Here is a 12,120-nt window from a genome sequence, read left to right as displayed (position 1 = left end):
GTGTAGGGTGACGTTCGCTAGCCCTAGAAAGGATGTTCGGGGATCAACCTCGTGTTGGTTTTTAGGCCCCGTCTAGGATCGGCTTACGGTCACCGTGCGCGAGCGCGAGGCCCAATCGTGAGTAGGATGATCCGATTATGCGGTGAAAACCCTAAATTGTCGTAGATCTAATTAGCTTTATCTTGATCAAGCAGGACCACCATATATTCGGACACCTCGTCCGAATCATGGGTGGATCGGCTCTTTGAGCCGATTCACAGGATAACCTGAGAGCCGATCGAGGCTCGTATTTAATGTTTACATGTATGCCATGTAGGAAACTAAGCGAGGCATCATCCACACCTTCCTGACCAGGTATAGGTCAGGTGGCACGCTCTTGTGATAAGCATCGGACGTGCGACCAGGAGGCTTTGCGGGCCGTCGCTCTGAGGGACTGGGGCCAGCCGCAGCCCTAGTTGTTCCCGGCTCTACCGTGTTGACCGTCTCTGCCCGTCAGGGGGTTTCTGACGTCAACAATACTGACCATGGCTTGTATAGTTCCAAGCTATGAAGTCATCAAAACCTTAATTATTCAACGGAATTTCCAGAATGCGGTTTACATCAACAACAAGAAATAGATCATTAAGGCGAGAGATGTTCCAAGTACCAGTAAAGGGATCAATAAGGTCAGCCACTTTTGAAAAAATCCCGTCACCTCTAGGAGTCAAAATTTTCCTGTCAATACTTGATGGAATCCATGGATCACTATAGATATTGATATTTTCTCCATTACCCACCCTCCAGATATAGCCTCTCTTGAATGTTGACATGCCAGCCATGATACTCTGCCAAGTAAAAGATGACCCAACTTTTGGTACAGCCTTCAAGATGTCACTATGCGGATAATACTTGGATTTTAAAACCCTTTCACAAAGAGAGTCAGGCTCATTTACTGATCTCCAAACTTGTTTTGCCAGCATAGCTAGATTAAAAAAGTGAAAATCCTTGAATTCCATGCCTCCTTCATTTTTTGGGAAACAAAGCTTCCACCAAGCCAGCCAATGCATATTCTTATTATTTTCATCATCTCCCCACCACAATTGTGCAATAGCATCAGTCACTTTTTTTGCACACACCAATAGGGATTTCAAAGACAGACATAGCATATACGACATAGCATATACTGGAATCTCTTGAGCCACTGCCTTTAAGAGAATTTCTTTACCACCAATGGATAACAGCTTCTCTTTCCATCCATTTATTCCTTGAATAATTCTCTCGACAAAATGAATAAAACAATCACTTTTATCTGCGCCAACAATTGCTGGAAGACCAAGATATTTATCAGATAGGGCTTCAGTGTCAATATGAAGAGTATCACAAATTTCAGCTCTCACCAACACATTTGTATTTGGAGAAAAAAATATGTTGGACTTTGCCAAACTCACAAGTTGACCTGAATTAGCACAATAGGTGTCTAGTACTTGCTGCAAGGAAGTTGCATTGTTCATATCCGCCTTCATGAGAATAAGAGAATCATCAACAAAAAGTAAATGAGAGACTGACGATGCATTTCTACACACTCTTAACCCATCAATGCCACCAACTTCTTATTCATGCAGTAAGAGACTAGATAAGCCTTCTGCACAAATAAGGAACAAATAAGGAGAAAGGGGGTCCCCTTGCCGAAGTCCCCTAGAAGGAATAAACATCTCAGTTCCTCTGAATTAAACCTCACTTGATATCTCACAGACTTGACACAAGCCATCATGATGGTGATCCACCCTTCACTAAATCCCAATTTCCTCATCATATTTTCTAGAAAAATCCATTCTACACAATCATATGCTTTATGCATATCAAGCTTGACAGCACAAGTACCAGAATTCCCAGAAACACAAAGACAGCTGATATTAAACGATACATATTTAGAATTAGGGATAAGATAGCTAACATCAAACGGTACCACGATACCCCTTCGGATGTTTACACTATTTTAAAATTTGGAGGTCTATAGAAGCACAAGCCACTTTTATTTTTCCTTAAATTATAGGATTTCAAATAGATGTCGTGCAATAATGTTGATTTAAATGTTTGTTTCTATAGTATAATAAAACAAATCGAATCAAATTCATGGATCTACCACGTCATCGGTTATGAATCCATAAATAAGAATAATAAAATATCTTCGAGGCCAATAAGGGCATTAAACGAGAAACCTATCATATTGAGGGGATTAATCCGATCGGCCGGTGGAGGATACCTGAGGCATACGACCCCTACCTGTTCTACCATCTTCCATCAACGAGATCGGTGGAGGGGTAATAGTGAATATATGTTTTAAGGCAACAAGGGCCACACCCTACTTCCATAATCTTTCCAGGATCCGACTTGCAAGAAGCGTCAGCGATGATGATGATGATGATGATGATGATGCGTGCACTCCAATGTAGACATGAGATCTCTCATTAGACAATGTTGACCTGCACCCGCCCCGTGCCATTGATGAAGGTGCTAGCTTGAAGTGCATAACCTTTGGGGATGAAAATCCCGAGATCAACCAATGATTGGCCTCATCATCATTAGTGCACACGCGAGAAGAGTTTCTCGAAGGAGTTTTCTATGGGTTGTTTGCTTTCTTTGTTCGATCACTTGTCATAGGTCTTGTGGTAGGTTTATGGAGATACTATCGCGAGGCAGACCCCCTATGATTTTTTTTTGCGAGGAAAGAGAGCTTTTATATTACATCATTGTTAAGTTTTACAATCTCAGCTTCCACTATCTCAGCTACTACTGTAGGGACAATCCCCAGCCAGAATTGATTTATACCGTTTAACCTGGCAGTATCAGCTAGAATATGAGCTGCACTATTGCTCTCTCTACCTATTTTAGAAATCTCACACTGGATACAACTTTCCTGTAACTTTGATATATCCTCATACAACTTCCATAACCGGGACTTACTTTGGTTTCTTCTTTTAATTGCTTCCACCACGATGGCACTATCTGACTCTAGAATAATTGAGACTTTTGAGGGATCATGTATGCTTTTTAGGCCCAACAAACAAGCCTTTGCTTCAGCTTCAGGAACATCGATGCATCTGAGATTTGACTCGTTTCTTGCCCAGATGACCTTCCCAACCTGATCTCTGCATATGCATGCAATGGAGCAAATTGCATTTTCACTGTCAAAGGATGCATCGCAGTTTATCTTCAGCCATCCCGACGGTGGAGGCGTCCACTTCCTTCTCTGAACATGTTCAATAAGCTTAATGACTGTCACACTTGTACTCCTTCCAGAATCTATATTTCCTTCCTCAACCATAGGGCCTTTTCCTTTTTCTGAACCACCTCGTTTACAATTCAGATTCAGTTCATTAATATATCGATTCAGAAAAATGGCCGAACCCTTGATGGTACACTCTCCTTTGTATATAGAACAGATGCCTCGCTTTGCTTGGATTTTTTTAGTAACATATGGTTGTGTGCATCTGTTGATGTAGAGGTCGAGGATCAACCTCCATTTCAAAAAGTTGTACCTCTCTTCTCATTGTATGTGATAGGTTTATTTAGTTTTATGAATAAATATTTGACTTTATGATCCAACTGTATTTTACCTTTAGTAAACAAACATTCATATCAGATTAAACAAATCAAATTAAAAATTAAGGTAAATACCTGTCATAAAACTAAAAGTTATCTCATCTTTCTTTAAATTCAATTTCTCTACCTTCATTGTTTGTATCTTGATATCAAACATAAATTTAATAACTGAAATGGCATAGACCAAATTGCACAAATTTGACAAACCACTAAGAGCATCTCCAGTCGCGTCCCCCAAACCGTCCCCCAAAGCGATTTGGGGCGCGCCGGACAAAAAAAGCGTTCCAGCCGCGTCCCCCAAAGCCCTTTTTTGTCCGGCGCGCCCCTATATGGTGTCCGGCGCCCCGAGCCCGTCCCCGTCCCACAGGGGACGCTCCGGGGACACCGGACACAACGAAAAGCGAGGCGGGGACTGGCGGGGCCGACCCGTCAGCGGCACAATTAATTTAAACCTAACCGTCGCCTACCTCGCGACGGAAGTTGTTGGCGCGCAGCGACGGTGCAGTTCCCGCGAGAGGGCGCAGCGCGGACGCGTCCCGTCCGCGCCTAGCTCTGCGTGCCGGCGTTAATGAGCGCCACCGCTCCTCCGCCTCCCTCCGGCCTATAAAAGGGGCGCCTCTCATCGTCCCTCTCACACACAAACCCTAGCGCCTCTCTCCCAAACCCTAGCCGCCACCATCTCTCAACAAGACTCGACGCTATGTCTGGTAGAGGCGGAGGCCGACCTCGCGGCCGCGGCCGTGGTCGTGGTCGTGGTCGTGGCCGCGGCACAGCTGAACGCTCGCCGTCGCCTCCCACGCCGTCGTCTTCATCGTCGGAGATGGACGTGGAGCCGGACGTCCTGTTCGAGTTCGTCCACGTCCTCAAGGGCGACCCGCCGGCATCCGAGAGGCTGCCGGACTCCTTCGCCGAGTACGTCGGCGGCGTACGCCCGCGCACGATGCATCTGCGGGAGCATTCGTGCGGCTACCGCCGGTGGATCGTCAAGGCGATCTACGACGCGCGCGGCAAGATGTACCTCAACATCGGCTGGGAGAAGTTCGCGCGCCACCACAGCCTCGAAGCCGGCTTCATCCTCGTGTTCTCCTACTTCGGCAACGGGGACATGAGCGTCAAGGTCTTCGACGGAGGCGCTGCCTCCGGGACTACCACGTCGACAGGGACGACGACGACGCACCGACGAGGAGGACGACTGAATGAGTGTTGTTTCTTCGCAGCGAATACGTGCACGGAGGTTTCTGCCTGTTCGCCTCATCGGTAGAACCAACAAGGGCACCATCCTCCCGCTGGATTTTCCGGTTTAGGTGATCTAGGTGTGCCCTCGAGTGTTCTTTCTTAGCAGCGAACACACGAAACCTTCGATGCACGGCCTAGTTAGGTTTAGTTTCTTTGCAATATTTTATATTTGTGTCCACCATGGTTCAAACTATGTATTAGTTTGTGGAAAATCATGTTTCAAACTGTGTTTTCGTGTAAACCACGTTCCAAATTATGTATTAGTTTGTGGAAATTGAAATAAAAATGCCAGAAAAATTATTTTAAATGTTTGGGGGCGGCGTTTGGGGGACGCGGCTGGGGAGCGACGTCCCCCAAACGCGGCACGAACGAAACACGTCCCCCAAACGCTCGATCCGACGCGGTTTGGGGGACGGTTTGGGGGACGCGACTGGAGATGCTCTAAGATTTTTAAAGCTATCCATCCCTGCTAGGTCTGAAACCATAACAAAAATATCATGGTCCATATAGACAACAACGGTGGCTAGAAGGATGACCGTTGGCATCTACATCGAGTGATGCACATGGCTGTATATAATTAATTATTAAAATATGTCAAGAAAAAGCCAAGCATGGATGTTGAACGAACCAGCTACAACAATAAAGGAAAAAATCTGATGTCATACAAAAAGGACTAGTCTCACGGTACTATCTCTACAATCTGACCTACGACATACTCAAATACCTCGTAGGTATATTTGAGTATGACGAACATCGAACAGTTTACTGCTGCTAGAGAGAGCCTTCAAGAAGGATCGGCACACGTGGTTAGATGTTGACGAGTCCAATAAGTTCGAACTCAGCATTTTCATTCCTAGATCTGAGCTTCAAGCCAGATACCTTCGACAAGGTAATGACACATGAACATCTACTTTGCCTGATCAAGCCGTATGCTAGAGCATGTATTTCCACGAGAAGTGTATGCACATACTTGTCATTGAAACCGTCATAACCTATCAACCAGATGACTGACTTATGACTTGCCGGACCCTGGCGCTGAGAGAGTTCACTGCGCCCGCCCACAGCGCTGTAGAAGATGTCGGATGCAGGTTTTGGACCTCTTGGTGTGTGATTCCCACATCACCCCAGAGCTGAAGAGGCCTCCTGTGCGAGGGGAACTGACATAAACAAAATCCTTGGCGGTGTGGTTGGGTTTAAATAAGTTGGTAAGCTTTTGAAAATTTTATAATTACACTGAATATAGTAGGAACATGTATAGTGCAATGTGCTTTGAGAGGTGGTGAAGCCGTGAAACAAATAATCGGGGTTTTCTTAAGCTTTGGTGCTTATTTATATAAGCCAGATGCTTAACCAGGCATTTCTCCAAAAAAAAAAAGCACTACCACTTAGGAAGAAGTCGTTTTATTTTTATAAGAATCACACTAAGCATCTTGCATTGTTTATGGCCTAAGGCGGAGATAAACTTTGTTGACGTACATTTGCTGGAGCACTATCAAGACTCAAAGTTTCCACGCCAAAACTCAACATGCAACCCGTATCACCATCACACATGAGTGTCAATGTGCAGACACAGACAGGCACTGCAAGTTTAAGAGGGTTCATGCACAACCCAAACTTGAATCTTAGTATAAACTCCAGGTGGACAGGACTCTCTTTTCTAAAATGTTTACACGATCAAATCCACAGGGCTTAGTAGAGCTCACAGGAAACTGAAATAGCACACATTAACATATCAGAACACTGATGGCTTTTTTTTTCTATACCACCTTGCTTCAACATCCAGGACTGAAGGGAGCCATTCAACATTTCTTCAGGAAATCAATTCCTCCCATCTTGCACATCGAAGCAACCTGAGAATCACAAACACGTGGGGTCATTTATGTTGGAGAATAAACATCGATCATGCACGGTTTGCGATCAAGAATATGTTTCAAGCCAATCGGACTCAAAGTACTCAATCAACTGACTACAAAATAGAGAAACAATGATCAGGGCAATTACTTACCACAACACAGGTGGAGGAACCAACGCTTGAATGGGTTAGTTTGTGCTATGCTTATATTGCTACCCTGCATTGGCAACCGAAAAGCCAGCGCTTCTATAATTTATTTCAAAGTAGATAATTACAAGACGTAACACTAGATATACCTGAGTGTTTAGTTGCGCGAAGATGGCCTTCACGTCTTCAAACACCATGTCCGGTTGCCTGTTGCCATCAACCTGAGGGGGCAGGGCACAAACAACAACAGTTCACTATTCTCATAAAAAAAAACACGTAATTTGAACAAAAAAAGCATTTCCATTATAGTATCCACATTATCAAAAATAATCAAGTGTAGGGAGTAGGGACTATAATTTCCACATATTGCATATTGCATATGTACTCCACATTCTAAATTACCCTTCGGAGCTTCCCCATTTTCTCATAGTGCTGAATGACAGGCAGAGTTGATTCCTGGAAAACTTCAAACCTCCTCCTGATGGTTTCAACGTTGTCATCATCTCTTCCCTGCATACGAGAGTGGCATGTTAATCAAAATGAAAGGTTGGGACTAAGAAACAACAAGCACATAACCTGATTTCGGTGAAGAATGCGCCGCTCCATCTCTTCCCTCGAGCAATCAATCAATAGTACGAACTCAGGGTCAATGTTAACCTGATGCACAAATATGTAAATGCGAAACACACGCACAGCAAAAGATTGTACTGTTTTCAGTACTACTCATAGGTACTGTACATAAAAGCATTCTTACGATTTTCTCGTACGCTTGGCGGTTCACTTCATTCCGTGGAAATCCATCAATAAGGAACTTATCATTTCCACTTGCAAGGATGGCCTTCAACAGTAGCCTAACGATGATCTCGGAAGATACAAGCTTTCCTTCATGCATGAGATTCTTGATCATTGTACTGGTTTAAACAGGTAGACATTAGAAAGATACCGAGATAATGCTGAAAAATGCAGGAGTTTAGTTACAGGAACTGGGACTGGATTAATACCCTTGCTCGGTATTCGATTTAGCTTCTTGCCGGAGAAGATCTCCAGCACTCAGATGGGTAAACCCAAACTGGTTCACAATCTTGGAGCACTGAGTGCCTTTGCCACTGCCAGGCCCTCCTGGAACAGCAGTATATGCAATGTACTTATCAGCTCAAGGAGTTAATAAGCAGGGTATATCATACTAGTTCAGAAGAAGTGGTACCTATGACAAACACAATTTTTAACTTTTTGCCGGGGGGCATTGAACCATCGTAACCCTGCATCACCCAAAATAGTAAACCGGCACAACCTGAATGTTATAACAATTGACACAAAAGTACTGGAGCTACCTTGTTTGCACCTGCCATCTAGCCGGGTCCTGGAAACAACAGGTCGGCAGAAACAACAATTCACTGGGAATGCAGCAGGTAGGTTTACAGATTGAGACAAATAACAGAGCTGAACGAAAAAGGCAAACAAGGATCGATAAAAGTTACACGCAAAGCCAAAGTGGCCCATTCTACAATGAGCCTTGTTCCCACTATGTGACCGTGACCAGGCATGCAGCTATTTTCCAAATTTCCTTTTGGCACTTGCACACACACGTATGCTTTCACTGGAGACTTCAGGAGACACTAATTAATTTTGAGGTTCGTCTAGAAATTCCATCGCAATGGCACACGTGGATCCAAATCGTGTTTTATTTCGAAAAGAACACAAATCATGTTGGGTGCTGTCACTGGAAATCCTTCCAGCTGCCCACCGGTGAATCCTGGTGATCGTTGGCGCCAGGAGATTGCCTCTGAGGAACTCATTCAGCGAGCATGTATGCTTCAGTTCTCAAAACTGTAAAATCGAGTTTCCTTTGTAGTTTTTCTCTTTGGTGTTTCTGCGTTCCTGTACTTAAGGAACGAGCTCTGCTAAAAAAACCTGTCACACTTGTGGTTGCGTTTCTAATGGAACCAGGGGGTGTGACCCCTTTAATTCTAAAAACTATACAAGTCATGTGATGGTGTTGTCAAGTGGAGCTGCTCGAATTAATCAGACGATATAATATTTAACAAATTAGCTTCAGGGCATATAGTCAGAGATGACAAGGAACTAGCAGCTGAATGAAACAAGAACCATCATGTTCTGGCCTTCGGGGTTCTCTCTACATATTCAAGAACAGTAGCACTGTTCAGAATTAAGGTCGAGTAAGGTTCTTGCTTTTTGAAGGGTGGAGTACTAAGATTATATGCTCCACATTCGAAGAGAAGAAAACATCCAAAAAAAACCACCACCAAAGATTCCAGAAGAAAGCACCATAGAAACGCAACCACCACCAAAGATTCCAGAAGAAACCACCACCAAAGGGAATGAAGATTTTAATGTGATTTCCATCCAAGGTAAAGCAGCTAGATTGACGAAAATAGGGAGGAGGAGGAAGCTTACCGGAGAGAGCTTGCTGTTCTTGGCAGCGGTAGTGCGACGGCGATGCAGAGGAATTCGATTCTGCTGGCGGGTGGCCTCGAGAAGAAGGAAAGGTAGTGGTCGATTTGTGCAAAAAGAAGTGACGAGAGACGAGGCGAACAAGGCAAAGCCAGAGGCACGGGGAGAAAGAGATTCTTGACACGTACTGCTGCATATTATGCATACATGTATGCCGGCTTTTATTTCCCCCAGCTCAATAAAGTTAGAGAAGTTATGTTCTGCAAGTATCGTGACAATGCATGTTTATGAGAGCTACCAACAAAGTAAAATAATAGTAGTACAAGATATTTCCCGCGCACACAATGGTTTAATAGAAATATAATAATGTTGTTTCTTTCGTTCCGCTTTATAACCAATCTGAGGTTGGATGGGTAGAATGGTGGTTGTATCCCCAGCCCACCTTAAACCCAGGTTTGACATATGTGTGTCCCATAAAGGAGGAATATTCATTCAGTGGGAGGTGACGTTCCCATCGACAGTGAGGCGCTTGTGGTGACTTCGTCAATTTCAAGATCCAATCCACGAGCTCAGTATTTTGGAGGTGCTCGTAGGGGTAGGGTGTGCGTGTGTGCGTTCATAGGGGTGGGTGTATGCGCGTGTATGTGAGCCTCTGCGTTTGTAATGTGTTTCTCTCCAAAAAAGCCACACACAGCCGAACAGATACAAGGTAATGAGGAGAACCTCTTACAAAGCAGATTAAAGATAAGAGAAAAAAGGTACAACAAGAGCCAAAACTTGCACTGAAACCAACAAAACGAGACTGAGGAGGATCGGGGCTCCACGACGATGCCCTAAACAGGATAACGACGCACACGCCGTTGTCGTCGATACCGCAAGTTCAAAGGTTTTCACCAAAGCCATAGCGTGACGAAGATAGCCACAAAGGCTCCCCCAAGAGGATCACGACACCCGCAAGCGTCCCCACCGTTGGCATCGAGATGCTGAGCTTTCGCCTAGAAAATTCTTCACACACACTTGATATCTTAAATCGATCAGTGCCTTCGAGCCCAGGCTCTAGATCACGATCTAGGAGAAGCCAGTACACCACACGCATTCAACTCCAGGAACTCTCGCCGCCTGCTCTTCTCCATCCTCATGACCAAAGAGAAGGCCATCACTATCGCTACGTCGCTCGTTGAAGAAGCGCCCGCGTAGTCCACCTCCCAGGGCCGCCCGACATCCAAGATCTCGCACCGGCAACGTGTCCGATACCACAACAACACGTCCCTCAGAATTGGCGAGTATAGCAGTCTAGCCAAACAGTCCATGGGCAGATCGGAAGGACATCCACAACTCCGCGGCTCCCAGAAGAAGAACAGTCGGTCACCAGATCTAGGCCCAGTGGCCTGGATCTAACACATCAGTCAAACCATGACCAAGGGGTGGGCTCCTAGGTCTGCCGGAGGCCCCTGGAACAATGTGGACAGCAAGGCCCGACTAACCCAAATCAGTCTCAAATGGGCCCAAATTTGGGCCGAGGGCAAGGGCCCCGCCATTGGTGGTCATCTATGCCTGATGCCATCCCAACCTGTTCCGGTCCGCCCTGCACATCCAATTTGGGAGGGAGGGAGTCGTTGTCGCGTCGCACCAGCATCGCCGTCCGAGATCTATAGGGACGAGCTCGAGCGACTGCGCTGCTGATAAGGACAACAACCTCTGCGAGCCCGACCACCCGCTAATTCCTCGAAGTGCGAGAAGACGCCCTGGCTCCGCCCGCTGGCCGCCACCCCAGCATGCCTCACCGACCTCAGTCGAGCCATGCTGCCGCCAAGGAGAATGCCACCCCATGGATCTCCACACGACGACGAAAGGAAGGCGCACCGGCACCGCGCGCTTTGCCCGGAGGCGCACGCCGGAGGCGGCAAGAGGGGAGGAAGGGGTGGGAAGGAGCGGGAGAGTAGAGTTTGTTGGTACAAACTCCTCTTCCTCTGTAATGGCACGGTCCATCTATGGTGGCTAAATAAGATGGGAGAGAGCGCCGTAGGCGATGGTTATTTACTAACAATCAAACACCTACCTAGGTTTGGATCCCCTACGGTGGAGGATCCCTACACCTGCTATAATTCACTATAGGCAAAGAGATTTGCATCCTATTCTGCATTGCATGTGTCCATCTGTACTAGAGTCAAAATCAAATATTGCCTCTTGCGTTAGTTGTTCATACATAGGGGCAGTGGTGGACCTAGGAATTTTCCCAAGGATATTCCAAACTAAAAAAATTACGTGCACTTTCTTAAGGTTAACAAATATCTCTTGAGCTGTATTATTTTTGCTTATGTGTGACTACATCTATGTAAACTGCAAAACATGTGGTGTGTATATATATGTTGTGAGCTTTATCCATGGGAAAACTTTTGTTTTATATTTTTACAAAGAACAGAAGCACTCGATTGGTATAATAACTCCTTGAAAAGGAACTGACAAAAATAACAAACCAATACATGAGCCATTTTAATTAAGAGTTTAGAACGCAAAACAGAAACATCATCCACTGGTAACATACGATTTTTGACCAAAAGCATCAGAATATGTTTGTTTTGCATTAATATAAAACAGACCCAACTGGAAATCCAAGCAGGAAACACAAACATGCATGGTCTTCGATCAGCTGATAGCATTCCAGGATCAACAACCCTGACCAATGCGAGGACGTCACATCCGTCTGGTCAAACTCCCATCAAGATGGGCCACGGCCTAGAAGGAAGAGGATCAAGGTACGCGATGAAACCGGAAGGCAGTAAAACAGGCCCCGTGATCAACGAGGTGTGTGCGAGAGGTTTGGACTGCAGGAGACTCGTAGTGGGCATATCCAATCGGCAGATGTGATGCCTTTGGCCCCGGTCGCTCGT

At 45.4% G+C, this 12,120-nt stretch overlaps 1 protein-coding gene across 3 annotated transcripts; it reads right to left on the bottom strand.

The window, feature by feature from the left end:
- Positions 1-6,323: 6,323 nt before the first annotated feature.
- Positions 6,324-9,396, bottom strand: LOC124660992 (UMP-CMP kinase 1-like). Of its 3 annotated transcripts, none has more exons than XM_047198849.1 (10): positions 9,233-9,396; positions 8,149-8,211; positions 8,022-8,076; positions 7,819-7,936; positions 7,572-7,728; positions 7,394-7,474; positions 7,220-7,327; positions 6,967-7,038; positions 6,824-6,882; positions 6,324-6,668 (listed from the first exon to the last, which is right to left on the bottom strand). In XM_047198849.1, exons 2-9 carry the CDS (start codon positions 8,164-8,166, stop codon positions 6,859-6,861), a joined length of 633 nt encoding a protein of 210 aa, XP_047054805.1. In that variant the 5' UTR covers positions 8,167-8,211; positions 9,233-9,396; the 3' UTR covers positions 6,324-6,668; positions 6,824-6,858. The 3 variants fall into 3 exon arrangements, with proteins under 3 accessions (XP_047054805.1, XP_047054804.1, XP_047054803.1); XM_047198848.1 differs by having other exon boundaries at positions 6,824-6,887; positions 8,149-8,177; positions 9,233-9,395; XM_047198847.1 differs by having other exon boundaries at positions 6,824-6,887; positions 8,149-8,213; positions 9,233-9,394.
- Between the last annotated feature and the right edge of the window lie 2,724 nt (positions 9,397-12,120).

This window comes from Lolium rigidum, chromosome 6, assembly GCF_022539505.1.
Source record: "Lolium rigidum isolate FL_2022 chromosome 6, APGP_CSIRO_Lrig_0.1, whole genome shotgun sequence".
Lineage (NCBI taxonomy): Eukaryota > Viridiplantae > Streptophyta > Magnoliopsida > Poales > Poaceae > Lolium > Lolium rigidum.
Note: the sequence above shows the minus strand (reverse complement) of the source record. Positions and strands in the feature narration are given on the sequence as shown.

What these genes read in the sequence shown, in the direction of transcription:
- LOC124660992 (XM_047198848.1), bottom strand. An exon ending in TCGCGCAACTAAACACTCAG is followed by an intron (nt 6,888 to 6,966) that starts GTATATCTAGTG and finishes TTGCCAATGCAG; the next exon opens with GGTAGCAATATAAGCATAGC. An exon ending in GTTCCTCCACCTGTGTTGTG is followed by an intron (nt 6,669 to 6,823) that starts GTAAGTAATTGC and finishes TGTGATTCTCAG; the next exon opens with GTTGCTTCGATGTGCAAGAT.